The 15,551-nt window shown below is 41.7% G+C and overlaps 1 protein-coding gene across 8 annotated transcripts in view; it reads left to right on the forward strand.

The window, feature by feature from the left end:
• MDGA1 (MAM domain containing glycosylphosphatidylinositol anchor 1) overlaps window positions 1–15,551 on the forward strand; it is a 379,759-nt gene that overhangs the window by 140,987 nt on the left and 223,221 nt on the right. For all 8 annotated transcript variants that reach the window (XR_013540404.1, XR_012084138.2, XM_078383035.1 and 5 more), the window contains exons 4-5: window positions 3,347–3,543; window positions 9,873–10,005. Coding sequence is in view for 6 of the 8 variants with exons in the window: in XM_078383035.1 (XP_078239161.1) it covers window positions 3,347–3,543; window positions 9,873–10,005 (330 nt within the window). In the remaining 2 variants the exon portion in view is untranslated. The remainder of the gene's footprint in view (window positions 1–3,346; window positions 3,544–9,872; window positions 10,006–15,551) is intronic.

The following is a 15,551-nucleotide window of genomic DNA, read 5'->3' on the forward strand; positions in this document are numbered from 1 at the left end:
GGCCTGAACAGGTCCAGATTGATGAACTGCCATAATGAACACCTGTGTAACTGCTGAGTCACAGTGACTAAGAAGAAGAAGAAGAAACATCTGGGGATGATGCAACACCCCTGTAAAGGAAGATGATGCAACCCTTGAAGTGACTGGACAGAAGCATCAGTTTAACTGTATATAAGGAAACATTGTGAACATGAATGTATCTCCTTCTTTCCTATGTGCTACTATCCTGTATGCTATTTTGTCTATATTTTTACTGCCGCGCCGAAGGTCTGCTACTTTGTACATTTGTATATATTTGTTAATACACATGTCTTTTTGTAGAAGAAGAGTGTGTGTGTTTTTCTTCAATCAGAGAACTCTGCACATTAAACAGCAAGAAGCTGACAATTTCTGGTGGCACTTGAATTTCTACTTGAATTTCTGATTCTCTTGGTGGAAGAGAATCAGAGGGGTCAGAATGACAGGTGTCGGCCTCTGTGTGCTCCGCAAATGAGCAGATGCAAGCAGTGTCCACTAAATGTGACTTCTAGATCATTCGCTTTGAAACCAAGGGGCTGGTTTGGGTCCTTGGCACTGAAAGTATGGATTTGTAGTCCATTTCAATGGCTATCCCCCACCTTACCCTCAACAATCTGGATACAGAGGCATATGAAACACATTGACAAGTTTCATACATCTAATGTAGCCTTCTCTCTTCTTATTAGAATGTTAAATAGAGCCAGAAACATTAATGGATGGTGTGAGTGATACTGTCCTGCCCAGTTTTATTTCGTAGTCATGAGGGATGTAGCTAAGAGTGTTGCCCTATATAAAAACCTAAGAAATGTAAGATGCCATCTTAACTGAATAAGACTTGTTGATCGTACAGACTGTGTTTTTGTGCTAAGTGTAGACCAGCTCTCACTGGAGCATAAACACTGAACCACTAGGAACCTATTAGGAAAAAAGAGAATGATATCAGCCATCTGCAAGGTAAAGACAAGCATGGAAGTGAAGATAAAAGTAGTATTTTCAATTAAGGGAAGCCACAGACATACACAGAGACAGGGAGGAGAGGAATACTCAAGTACCTAAAGTTGGTGCAGGGAAACAGTCATTGAGATTTAAGTATGTTGCAGCTAAGGAACTGCAAGGCAACACTAGTGCATGCAGAAGCATGTGTATATCTCAAAACAGGGTGGGAGTGGACGGGGATGCCCTTGTCAGCCTGAGCCAGAGGGGTGGAAGTGTTTTTTTGCTCCAGGGCCATGATTGTCTTGCTTTCCAAGTGCCAAGGCCTACATGCTAGCAGTGGGCAGAGCTGTCCCACACTCCCTTCCACAGGCTCCCACCCAACCCCCATTTACACATGCACAGCATGCACATATTGATCCATCCATACACACACATCCTTTGTGTTCACCCAGGAAGTCGTGTTGTGAAGGAACAACAGCAGCACCATCATCTGAAGAAGTTATTTGAAAGGCTGACGGCTGAGGGTACAATGAGGTAGAAGGGAGGTGATCTGCTGGATGGGAAGGCCCTACCTTTGGATTATAAGAAAGCATGAGTAATTCTTCAAGGACAGCTTTTAAAGGTCCTTTAAAGACCTCCCTCCCTCCTCATGATCAGAGATAAAGAACACTATCTGAATTCTGTCAAGTGGCATAAAAGGTAGGCAGGGTGCTTAGAAGGCTAGGATACTGAGTTCAAAATAATGCATCCACAATTTTCGTTCACTATCCGACTTGCCAGGAGGCAGCAGAACACACACAAGGATTTCAAGGGATTGGCGTGCCACATTTACCCACACTAGGACAGAACCGTCATTTCAACCTTGCAGAGGGAAGTAATTCATCTTTAGCCCTCCGTTAGCATTTAATGATCAATCTTCCAGATACTGATAGGAGAGAGAAAGAGAGAGGTGTCTAGGGAAGAGGTGGAGAGTTCTACTGAATGTCAGAGTCTCAGATGTTCAGAATGAACGGGGGGGGGGGGGATGGAGACATCCTTATGGAATGGCAGAAGAGCGAAAATGTAAGCAACATGGAACTCAGGAACCTTTGTCTTTCCCTTAAGGGAATAACGCAGATGGATAGGGTCAGAAGATGTAGTTAAAACTAAAATGATGTTCCATAGAATGATGGGTTCAGCCAGTGTTCAATATTACAAATAAAATAAAACCACTGCAGAACATTTCTTTATGTGGGTTTTTCAAAAATACAAGTTTAAAAATGGCCCTGCATGTTTAATCAATAGAACAGATTAAAGATTTAATGAGGCATAAGAGATTGGAACAGAAAACAGGCAGGGTGTGCTTTCTCATGTTTTGCTTCTCCTCTTTTGCACGGTCAGCACTGTATCATGTTCTTCTTTTCTGTTCAGAAAACAAATCTGCAGCTCAGCCTGTTGCTCCAGTGCTCCCACTGCACTCTCTTAGGTTTAATCCATTCCTGAGCTAGTCACTTTAAGGGGGAAATCAGTTGCTGTGCAGCTACTTAGCAGATATCTGTGTCTCCTTAGGGAGGACAGCATTTTGAATCTTGCGGATGGCATGTCATGGCTGAGTGAGGCAAGCAGATTTGTACCAAACTGCATCTCTATCACTAATAAATTGGGTTGTCTCTAGGATTAACCTTTGCCCCCAATGTAACAGCATCAAGCAGTTGGTCCATGGTCGACTCTGTAGCTTTTTCAAGTGCATGTCGGAGAAGGAAGAGGTAACTGTTTTGGTCAAAACCAACAGGCTGGAGGACAGTATGGGAAAGAAGGGGCTGCATCCCTCAAGCCCTTTTCCTTTCCTTGATATCATTTGGCCGTGTCCTTTCTCCAGTGTCCATTCCTACATTTTTCATGTTAAAAAAAAATCCCACTTAAAAATGTCTGTCCCTTAGGTGCTTTTATTGGCTGACTGATGAGGTGGTGACTTTCTGCTGATCTTTCCCCTCCTTCATCTCTTCCTCTGTCTTTGGTCCTGGAGCACCGGCTGACCAGCAGACTGTCCTAGCCCTGAGCCTCATTGGAGCCACCACTACCGTTAAGCAGAGTAAAGCAACTGTGTTAGACAGCAAGTGGTAGGGGACATCAGTGGCAGCCTTCCCAGCCTGTCCTGGAGCCCATAAACTACTCTTCTGTGCTCAACTGTAATGAAGAACTCAAGTCATGTTGCCAGCCTTGAGTTACCAGTCCAGTTGGCTTTTTTATGTGGAGTGAAATTTAGCTGCCAGTCCAGTTGGCTTTTGTATGTAAACTGGGTGTGTATATGTGTGTGTGTTGTGATCTTGTCCTTTGCTGTACACAGCAAAATGTCTTGGAGATAGCTTTGAGTCTCACTAACATCTGCCATGGGCTCATTCCTTCCTTGCAGATTTGGATGAGCCTGTCCTCACCGTCCACCAGACCATCAGTGATGTACGTGGCAGTTTCTACCAGGAAAAGACAGTCTTCCTTCGGTGCACAGTCAACTCCAACCCACCAGCTCGCTTCATCTGGAGACGGGGTTCTGAGACCCTGTCCCACAGCCAGGATAATGGAGTTGATATCTATGAACCATTATACACACAGGTGAGAGGGACATTGCCAGCCAGCAAGCTTTGTTTTATGTATTCTTGAAGACTTTATTTTGCTTTCATTGTAGTTTGGACTGGCTGTAAGATTCTACTCAGTATCTAGATAAACAGTAGCAGAGTTGGAATAATTGTTAGAAATTGACCTTTCAGAGTGATTTAGGACACACAAGCCTCTCTCCTTTCTCTCATCTCCCAATGATGACCTCTACAGACACAGAGGTCAGAAAGACCTTGCTGTACTTTACTCTTTCATCCAAAGGGTGGTGAGATATTCTGGATGGCAATCTTTAAGGAGACCATTTCCTGGATGGACGATATAGATTTGGTGAGATTAAGCATCAGTGGAAGAGAAGAATATACTTTCCTCCCATAACCCACCATTTCCTCAAACAAGATGTTTGCAGATATCACTGGTTGGAGGGGAATTTTCATTTCTATCTTCTACCTGGCCACTTTTTAATTTATTTATTTAATCCTGACCCTCTTCTAAGTTGCTCAAGGTGGTGTCTAAGGTTCTTCCCTGTCCCTCAACCATTCCATCATGTTAAGAATATAAAGTAATTTAGTCTGTGCTGTATGTTTGGGTGAGAGATAATGGCAGACATAAGGTCATGTGAGTATCATAGCGTAGAGACAGGTTAATGGTAGTGCTCTAGCCTCCTCTCCTCCTCTCCCCTCCAGCCTTGATTGGCATCCTTGAGTCTTTGCTGCTATTCACGACATAGAAACAATCAGCTCTGGAAAAAGGGATCTGCAGTGGCGGGTAGGCCATAGAGAGGCACACAGAAATCCTTAAGAGGGCCATATATGGTCTGTGGGTTATGGTCTGTCTCCTGCTCTTATGCTACATTTTTTGTTTGGCTCCCCAGGAAAGCAGATGCTTATAAGGCTACTTCAATATGTATCTGTATAGTCCGTTTGTGTATGACACCATGCAAGTGTTGTAGTCTGTTTATTTTGGAGAAGCCTTCAAACCCCTGTAATGGAGGCTAACCATATGTTGCTTGGATTATAAGGCAATGTGGCATTTCCCATGAAGATACTGATAATGAATTTCAGGAGAACCCAAGTGACAAGGTTTCCTTATGAATGATTTCATACATTTAAAAAAATTCAAGCAAATTGTTGTGTGGTGTAAAAAGAACAGCAAAAACACAGTGAAACAGATAATAAAAACAGCCTAAGAATTAATGATCTACAAATTAAGTATTATTTTAAGGAGTAAGTCTTTCACCAAATACTTTATCCTTAGCTTTGGGTATACAATTGCTGTCCTGGAGAAAAAAGAAGAGCAGAAGAACAATTCTAGATGTTCCTTCTTCATCTTGCCTTCTCTGAACAGAAATATCCATTTATCACTCTTCTCACAGCTGGAGAAGAAATTTATCTAGACAGCATTGCTTAAGCTTCAGGTTATGATCTAGAAATAATAATTACTTCCCCTGCTTTGAAGTTCAGTATTTTTGTATTAACTTCATGAGGAATCTCTTCAAACTCTGGAAGTATTTCTTTCTGTTTTCTATCAGCTAAGCAGCATCTTTGCTGACTTTCTTCCTAACTAAGCCATTGTTCTTTCTGTTCTGATACCTACATAGAATACAATATTATTGGGAAATGGCAAGGCATCTCTTAATCTTGTGATGGTAGAATTTTCAAGACAGCAGAGGTATGTGGCCCTGATGAGGTCACCAACCCTGGTTCGCTAGCCATCCCTGGGTTTTAGATAAATCAGAATAAATCGGAGTGATTGAACCAAAGAGATGTCAACTCATATTCAACATTTTTCTCTAAGTTTTCATACACGATCCCTTTAAAATGCCAACTATAAGTGTAGTTACAAGGCTTTCCTTCTATATCTTTAATCATGGTCGTCCTGCAGAGCTGGGAAGGAGGATCATATAGTCTAGTCACTGAGGACTCCCAATCTTTAGCTACACAGCCAGATACTTCAACCACAGAGTTATCCAGCAGATAGTGCTGGATGGAGGATCACCTTTCAGCCTGAGGACACTTTTTCTCACTGAGTTACACTTTGGGAACCAACTTCTCCCATTCTTTTTCTTTCCCTCACTCTCCTTCTCATCCCAACCTCTTGAGCCCTTACTGTCCCCCTCCCCTCACTTTCTCTCCCCCATCTGTTCTTCTCTCTCATTGTATTCCTCTCTATGGACTAAGAAAACAACAGCCCTTTCTACAGTACCTGTTTTTGAAAATGTTTGTCTGATGAAAGTGTTTATGTTAAATATTCAGTCATGAAGTACTATTGAAAAAAAACCCCAATATGAATGTGTTGAGCTTTTTTCTCTCTCCATCCTATAAAGAAAGGGTCAGTATTTTCAAGACTTCCTGTGTGCATTCTTTCCTGAAATCCTTAATTTATTGTCTCTCTTTGTTGGAATTCCTAGAACAGTGGTTCTTAACCTTGGGTTACTCAGGTGTTTTTTTACTGCAACTCCCAGAAACCCCAGCCAGCACAGCTGGTGGTGAAGGCTTCTGGGAGTTGCAGTCCAAAAACACCTGAGTAACCCAAGGTTAAGAACCACTGTCCTAGAACACTTTACAAACTTGTGACTGTGTTGTCCAAAGCAGTCTGGGAAATGATGCCTGTGTGCCCGTCCTTATCTAATTTCAGTGCTTCTCACAGGAAGACAACTTCAGAAGCAGGAGGAACTCAAGGAGGGAGCAAGTGGGGGGGAAAGGGCAGTTCTTTGGGGGACAGTTTCTTCACCCTCATCTATGAGCCAACCTCAGGCTGGGCTGTGTATGATTTCTGGCTGAATCTGATTTTTGCAGTATGCCTTAGGCAGCTTCTTAGTTAATATTGCCAAATACTTGGCTTATTAAAACTATTTTTTTTTCTTGCATGCAAAGGAAATGTGGGTAGATGAAACAGAAACTAGACAACTTTGAATTGTAAGATAAAGCAATAAGAATGATGCACAATCCATTCAGCTTTCACAATTTTGCCCTTCCAGCATAGTATTGAGAGAAGGAAGGCATATATATAACTTTGTGGCAAGAGCCTCAGAAGCAAGCAGGGCCTGTGTGTCGCTGTATAAAGGAGGAGCACAGGGTTTTTTATTTTTATATTTCACAGTTGTTCCGCAGAAAGCAAGGAAAATGTGTGACTTCTCCTGGCAATGGCATGAAACTTGGTTCCCCTGCTTTCTTCTTGAGGCACGTTGTGGGACTTGAACAATTAGAAGAAGCTGGGCTTATCCTACTTATTAAAAATTGTCTGAATAATCTTCTGGTTACTTCTACTTTTTCAAACTTTAGGTGACACAGTCACTTTAAATAACAGTAGATGGGTGGCAGGGTAATAATTATCACATTTCATTGTCAAGCCAAGACTGGGGACCTGAGAAGGGATAACATCTGAAAATTAGAAAACATATTTTGTCTTCCCAAATAATCATGAAACATGGACAGTGGTCACAAGAAAAATGTTCCATGCGGAGTCACTCTTCTTTATATTATAGTATCATATGAGTAAGACAAGAGAGAGAGAAAATGGATTTGCCATGTCACACTAATTACCATGTCTTAGTGGTATTACAGTTACATGGACCAATCTTCAAAATGCAGCAGGTAGTTACATTAACAAGTGAACTGTAGACCTAATGGCTCAGGCTTTGTAAACTGATTTATAGTGTAGGTTTCTACACGTTTACCCTACATTTACTGATCAATAAATCGGAGGCATACAAACTATACATACATCACCAGTTGACAGGCAGGCTGTCAGTGCCATTGTTCATGCAGCATAACAACTATTCCCCAGGGAGATATTTTTTTCAAGGGTATTGGTCTCCCAGGTATTTATCTTGCTCATCCAGCTCAGATGCTGGATGTTGCATTGCAAACGGTTGTGCAAATGGCTTGTTCTGACCAGCGTAACCAGATCTAGTGAATCTGTGACATGGATGGCTTTGCACATGAGCAATCACATGAAAGATGTTCTCAAAAAATAAAAAAGATTATCTGAAATCCAAAAGTCTAATACCTGCTAACATGAGCAGTGGGACATGTCTCTGAGCTCCCAGTCGTGAATGAAAATATTGTTATATCTAATGCTTCATTTGACACAACAGTCTTGGAAAGTTACTCGATAAAGTCCTATGCAAAAGCTGTTAAATGGAAAAGGAGGTCAAGAAGAATGCTACAGTATGAAAAAAAAAAAAACTCACGCTTTGGGCAGAAGCAGGATGAAAGGCTCATCGTAAACCCATGGGGCCACAAAGGGACATTGTTAGTTATTTGAAAATCAGAATGAAAACCTACAAAAGATGGTCTGAAATGCAGATTACTAAGGACCGTATTACTTTGGAATAAATATGTTATGAGACAATCAAAAGAGTAAGGATAACAAAGTTGGCTTTTTAATGATATTAAAAACTAGGGATTTTACAAGCGTCTTGTTAACAAACAAAAGATAAAAGACATGTTGGGTGTTCTGCTTGAGAATATAGGAGGGAAATGTGACAGGATTTTTTTTTCTTTAAAAAAATGCTGAAGTCAATTCCTACTTAGATTCAGTCTTTCAAAATATCAAAGGTTGTGCTAACCTAAGAGCGTATGAAAGGAAGCCCAAATGGGGCCTGATGACATTCATATAAGGAGTCCAAAGGAATTAGAAGGGCAGTATCAGGATTACTATCAAATTAGAAAGCGTACACAAAGCTGGTTTATTCCTGGAAGAGTAAATAGTAACTCCTCTTATTTTTAAAATGCTTTTACACAGAAATAACAGAAAGTTATCTTGATTTCAATACCCAAGAGTATATCAGAGCAAATAGTAAAACATCTTAAAGTATTCTGTGAGCAATGGTAGGTAGAGGGGGTGGTTGGGAGAGAACTATTAAAAACCAAACTTGTTGTTTTAAGGAAATTAGTTATTGGTAACAACCTCTGATGTACTAGTTTATTTTGTAGGCAAATGTAATTCAAAAAACTTTATTTCATCCCAAGGTGTCTAAATGGTTTGAGGGGAGGGGGAGAATATTGGTCTGGTGGGCATGTGTATACACACAGACACACACACACACACACACACACACACACACACACACACACACACACACCCTTTGAGCTGCAGTGCTAGTCATTCTCTTCCACATTTACCACATTGGGTGGGGTACAAGAGGGAAAAGCAGAATTAGGTGGGAGGAAGGGTGAAGATAATTTGCCACTATCTTCTGTCCTGGCAGAGCAGCGGACAGTATTTCAAGTTTGGTGATAAATCTCATTAAGAATGCCTAGCTTGTTAGAACAGCTCTGAAATATTCCAGTAAAAAATTCTGTTGCTTCACCTCTTGAGATACAAGTAATGGCCACTCTGTTCAACTTGTGATGTCAATGTATGATAGTCAGTCTTTTTTCTTTCAGAAGTCTAATTGCACAAAAAGGAACTTAAAACAGAACTTGCCTGTAAATTATTTTCAGAAATAGGGGATATGGTGGTGTTGTGGGTTAAACCGCAAAGCCTCTGGGCTGCAAGGTCAAAAGATCAGCAGTTCGAATCCATGCAACAGAGTGAGCTCCCGTCGCTTGTCCCAGCTCCTGCCAACCTAGCAGTTTGAAAGCATATAAAATGCAAGTAGATAAATAGTTTCCATGGTGGGAAGATAACGGTGTTCCTTGTCGGGCCACGTGACCATGGAAATTGTCTATGGACAAAATGCTGGCTCTACAGCTTGGAGACAGGGATGAGCACCACCCCCTAGAGTTGGGCACGACTGGACAAATTGTCAAAGGGACCTTTACCTTATGCAATTTGCTACTGTTGCTCCACCACCTAAAATGAGAACGTTGTTGTTGAAAATGCAAGCAGATACAATTTGTTTCTCTTTCTAAGGCAGGGACAGAGAACCTTTGACTTCCCAGATGTTTTGGGAAACCAAAAACTCCCAAATACCATTATGGATCTAGACAAAGATCAGGTCAGAAGGTCACCAAAGGACACAGGGCAATTTGTGCTCCCCTTATTTGGTCACAAAGAGAGGAGTTGTTGTTAGGGCTCTGCACATTCCTATTTTTCACTTTTGAAGTAAAATTTGACCCATGCAGGTATTTTGCATTTATGATTGTATGGAACAATAACACAAGACCTGAAAGTACATCCATACAGCCGAACACAATGATGGAATGATTCCTGTGATCACAGGATGCTCTCTTTGTAATCCCCTGTTATTGTAGTTCTATGCAGCTGAAAGAGGTAAGCAGATATGATCACATGGAAGATCTTAACCACTCTGTGTGTATTTGAGTCCATCTCAACGTTCTTTTATGCTAATTCATCTTGTTTCTTTTTAAATCATCCAGGGAGAAACCAAAGTCCTAAAGCTGAAAAATCTGCGACCACAAGACTATGCCAGTTACACATGTCAGGTGTCTGTCAGAAATGTGTGTGGTATTCCTGATAAGTCTGTAACCTTCGAGCTTACCAACACCACAGGTGAGTCAGACAAGTCCGATAGCTATTATCATGAGGAAAATCTTCTCAACTAGGTGTGGGGAAATTTGTCTGTGGTTACTTTTACCCATATTTGAATATTTTAAAGTTTGAGGCTTTTCGTTCACATTCCACATATACAATGTGCACATTTTGGTTAATATCTCAAAAAATTGACTGAAACAAACTATTCCTTCCAATTCAGTGGCTGAAATCCTGCAGTGCCTATGTGGCTCTAGTAGCAGAGCAGTTGACAGATAGTCCTAACAAGAGAATTTCAACTGTGGAAGGAACTGTTATAAGACCTTTCCCCCCAAAGGTATCAGTCTAGTCTAGACCAGTGGTTCCCAGCCTTGTAGTGTTCTACAGCTCCAACTCCCAGATACCCTGGTTAACATGGCTGGTGGTGAAAGCTTCTGGTATTTGCAGTCCAAGAACACTTGGGTTACCCAAGATTGGGAATCAATGATCTAGACAGATGTTGCAACCATAGGATGTAACTGTAGAGTGAGATCCTAAGCACAGCGTGGATGCATCTGTTTTCCTCTATGCATACCAGTTTAATTTGTAAGGAAGGACTGCCCCCTGTACACACTTTCTGCATTTAAAACTCACAAAAGCAGGGCTGGGGAGCAGGCAAACCTCTAGATGTTGTGTGAACTGCATCTGTCACCTGCCCTAATCTATTAAGCAAATGGTGAGGGATGGAGGAAGCTGCACTCCAGCGATATGTGGAAGGTCACAACTGCCCAGCTCTGCACTAAATATTAGAATCACAAGGTTATCCCCCATAACCTTGGATTCAAGAAGCAAGGGGGAATTGTCCTTTCCTTTTTAATCCCTTGTGTCTGATTACAATGGAACATTTATTAAAGGCTGGAACAAATCCCTGCAAGTTGCATATGAAGCCAGTGATTCTTGGTATTCTATTATTAATGCAGTACAATTAGGAGGTGCAGACGGTCAGCTATAGGACCCTTCATTGCCCAGAGCACTACATGCTTGGCAGCCATTAGTAATGAATGCATTTCCTCCCTCCTCTTGGTTTCTGAGAAGGTAAGCAACACAGCTGGAGAATTCTCCTGCAGTTGTACTGCAGCAAATTGGACTTCAAAGGGAATTGAAAGCGACTCTTTGTTTTTATTGCCGCTTCCCCCCCCCCCCCCCCGCTTTTCCTTAGCAGACTTCACCAGCAAGTTTTCTCAGCTGAGAACAAAAGGAATCGCCACAGGTTACAAATAAATGAGATTCATCTCCTGCATTACAATGGCTGCATATTTTTAGCCTCCACCTGCTGGCTCAGGATGTGAACAGAGGTGGGCCCCAAAGCCAAACTTGGGTTTTTGTGTTGTCTAGCCGGAGCTTAGGTGCCACAAGAGCAAATGATGGCACTTTTATAAGTTGCAGGTGGCAGTTTTAAAGGTCCATTTCTTTCCAGTTACACATATAAACAAGTTGCCCCAAGGCAGAACCAGTCCCATCAGGTCACATTTTCTGACATTAAGGAGAAAAATAAAATAAAATGTTGTGGCTTAGCAGGATTTTAGCTGTGAAGGCTGTGAAGCTGAGATAAAATAGAAGTATAATTTGAACTGTTGTCTAAACCAGAGCTTCAGAGCATTTCCCCCTGTTTCATAGTGAGGCCCATTATGTCAGGGAAAATATTACTTTTGATCGTCTTCAAGGGCAAAAACCGATGGCTTCACATTGCAGCAATAAACTGTGCTCTCCTTTCTCTGTGTTGGTCTTCCGAAATGGAGGCCACCCACAGCTAGAGATGTGTGAGGAATCAAATTTTATTCTGATGTCTGACAGGCCCTGAGTGGGCTGGAGTCTGGACTCAATTTGCACCCTGGAATCCTCCTGTGGATACAAGACTGCAGATGCGACTAGGAAAAACGGGCACAAAGAAAATGTGAGCATTTCAAAAGTGTGTAAAATACTGCTTTAGTCAGTGGAGAGAATGCATTCAAACAATAGGTACAGTTTTTAAAGTGCATTCAGAATATGCACTTGTGAGGTGGGAATAAGTAAAAAAATGGAGATAAGTTGCCTTATAAAAAAGGGAAGGGAGATTATTAAAACAAGGCATAGGGTGGAAGATCCTTCAGGCCAGGAGTGGAAGGGTTTTTTTTACTTTCTGTTTCTTTTTGTAGATAAAATACACTCCTCAAGAAACGACTTCATGCCCTCTAGAGGGTCTGACAAGAGGGGCAACCTCAGCATGTCTTAGGTCCCTCCTGAACTATTTTAGACTGTAGAGATGCCAGGTTTTGAAACTGGAAGAAAGCAGAAGGCATTCTGGTTTTGACAGGAGCAGGCAAGGACATCTGGACCTGAAACAGTTTAAGAGGATAAGAAAATTGCTCCCCACACCAACCATGCCTGGTGGCTGCAAAGGGCCTTCTTCCTGGGGTGCCACACTTTGCTGGCTTCTGCTACAGCCCAAAGGTGGGAAGGAAATGCTTTATAGAATGTGGCAGATCGGCAAGCCTATGTTTCAGTGAAAAGTGGGAGAAATCCTGCGCTTCATAATTAATAATGAGGGTAGGGAGAAGGTTGGGATGCCATTTGCTAGCCCAGCTGGCAGACATTCTGATGAACTGAGTGGATGGTATGGTTCCTATATTTTAGGAAAGCTTTAAAAAGTATCATTTATTTATTTATTTATTTACTTGATTTTATTTTATTTAACTTATATGCTGCCCACACTACTCAAAGGCCCTTGGGCATTTAGTTGATTGGCTGCCTAGCTGATTGGTTGATTGCCATTAATATGCCACCCAACAATCAAAGACTGCTTAGCTGAATAAATAAATGAAGAATACCATATTTTTCCATGTATAAATGACACTTTTTCCTAAAATTATTACAGGAAAATTTGGGGGTTGTTTTATACACGGAGGTAAGGGGGGTAAAGGGATCAAAGTGCTTTGATCCCTGCTTTCCCCCTCCACATTTTGAAAAGAAAATGTAGCAGGAAAGTGATTCCTGCTTTGCCCCTCCACTTTCGTTGCAAAAAGCTGCTTTCGCCCTACACTTTTTGCATTGAATTTGTAGGGGCAAGCAGGAATCTCTTTGCCCCTACACTTTTGTTGCTAAAAGTGTAGGGAGAAAACAGCTTTTTGCAAAGAAAGTGGAGGGGGGAAAGCACTTTCCTCGCAAGAAAGTGGAGGGGGAAAGCAGGAATCAAAGTGCTTTGATCCCTGCCTTCCCCCTCCACTTTCTTGCAAGGAAAGAAATTTTGGGTAGAAAAGTGGGGGGTCTTATACATGGGAGTATCTTATACATGAAAAATACAGTAAATAACACTCTGAAAAAGACGTTCCCTGAGTACAAAATGGCTAGAGAGAAATGGAGAAGTTCTGTCTTCCTACAGAGTTAATGAGAAATGCAAAGCATTGGTTGCTGTTTTTTTCCAGCACCTGAATAGAAGAGTCAGTCTGGATGTGTGAAAACCAGAGTAACCGTGAAATATGTGTGTTGGGGCCCCCATTATTGAGGCGAGAACAGCCTCCTACTTTCTGCTTGCATGAGCTGTAACTCAGAAATTCAAGGCAAACCCAGCACTGCTCATTAACACAGGGTCCAAGGAGAGGAGATGACAGAAATAATGATGTCGTTAAATCAAGCTTTATGAATATGTAACAACATCTTATTTTGCATTATTATGGCTGTTACTTAAAACACGCTATCTGCCTTTGTACCCCTGACTGTTGCTTCCTGAGCTTGGTTTGGTGTCTCTGATGGCGTGGACGAGAGGCCTTAAAGGGCCTTTGAGAGATTAGACAAAAAAACACAGAGTAAAGCCTTTTGGATCCGTGTCTGGGGATGTGGGAGAGAAAAGGAATTAATCAGGAGGGTCGAGGTTAAGCATTCTAAAGCAGAGGAGTTACCCATTCATAATATGACTCCTTTCATAAAGGGGGGAGAGCAACAAGGATTTGTGAATGAGGTTAGAACTGGTTACTTGATATGTGTGTAGGGGAAAGAGATGGCCCTGGGAGGTTAGCACTGATTGTTTGGAAGGGCAGAAGGGGGGCAATATTAACAAGCTAAAAGTCGTTCTGCTCTTTCATTGCTAGGATCTGAGCTAAGGAGGATTAAATCTGTGAGGAAAATGCTTCTGATACCCTGCATCTGCTTTGAGGAATAAAATAAGATGTGGGGATTTGGAAAGGACAGTTTCACCACCACCACCAAAATAATGTTACTGAAAGTTTCTTATCCCCTTCCCTCATGCCAAAACAGAAGTATGAGGGGTGGCGGCTGCAGGATAGGGACCACGCCCTCTGGCTGTTTGTGCTTATAACACCAAATAGTAGATTGGTATCGCATCTAAATGCACTTTTAGCTTGTGGCTGTTTGTCAGTGTTCTGGAAGGTTAGAGGAAGAAAAGGCAGAGACACTGTGTGCCTCTGCAGCAGCCCCTACAACCAAATCTGTTGAAGAAGAAACCAAAGGGAAGCAAAGAGAGTAATTGCGGGGTGCAGGGAAGTCATCCTGGTAATGAGGGTGAACCGAGGGAATTCTGATGTTGTTTGGGTTATGAGTAAAACGTTCTGGAGATTTTAAAATGAGCCTCTTCTTTGGAGCACCTGCAGTTTATTTCCCTAAGGTATTTCTTTGGTGGCATCCCTACTATAGATTGTAACTACACTGGTGCCTCGCTTAACGACGACAATCCATTCCAGGAAAATCGCCGTTAAGCAAAAACATCATAAAACAAAATTAAAAACCCCATTGAAACACTTGAAACCCGTTCAGTGCGTTGCAATGGGGTAAAAACTCACCGTCCAGCGAAGATCCTCCATTCGGCAGCCATTTTCGCTGCCTATATAGTGAGGAATCCATCCCTGAACACAGCGGAGAGCCATTTTAAGCACCCAGCGACCATTCTGAAACCGCCGATCAGCTGTTTAAAAAACCATCGTTTTGCAAAGAATCGGTTCCCGAAGCAGGGAACTGAATATCACAAAAAACCCTATTTAGACCATTGTTTTGCGATCACAATTGCGATCGCAAAAGATAGTCGTATAGTGATTTCTTTGTAATGCGGGGCAATCATTAAGTGAGGCACCACTGTACATAGTTGCACCTTGTTACAAGAAACATTAATTACAGGCAAAATAATAATGGCCAAATCTTACTGGATATTTACATACTGTATAAGAAAGAAGAATAGAAGCAGTTGTTGTCACTAATTGTGGCTAATTGACAAGGTGTGAGGTGTGAGAACAGGCATATGACTGGTAATGTGATCAGCACGTTACAAGGACCTCATCAATGAGCTGCACCAACTTCTGCAATTCCTCTTCCAAAGGCATAAATATCTAGTAGGATTCTGGCCAATGAATAATTTCCACATTACAATAATACTAAGGCAGCTTATACAGTTCTTTAAAAACTACTTCTGATGTAATAAGCAATATTTCCTAGTTACTTTCTAAAGTGCTTTTCAAGGCATTGTGACAAGTTTTTTGGGGGGTTATGATTAAGAAGCGTTAAGTGGTAATGGAGGTATGGCTTGTTGTGTCATTTATATTTAA

This window comes from Pogona vitticeps, chromosome 1 (genome assembly GCF_051106095.1).
Source record: "Pogona vitticeps strain Pit_001003342236 chromosome 1, PviZW2.1, whole genome shotgun sequence".
NCBI lineage: Eukaryota > Metazoa > Chordata > Lepidosauria > Squamata > Agamidae > Pogona > Pogona vitticeps.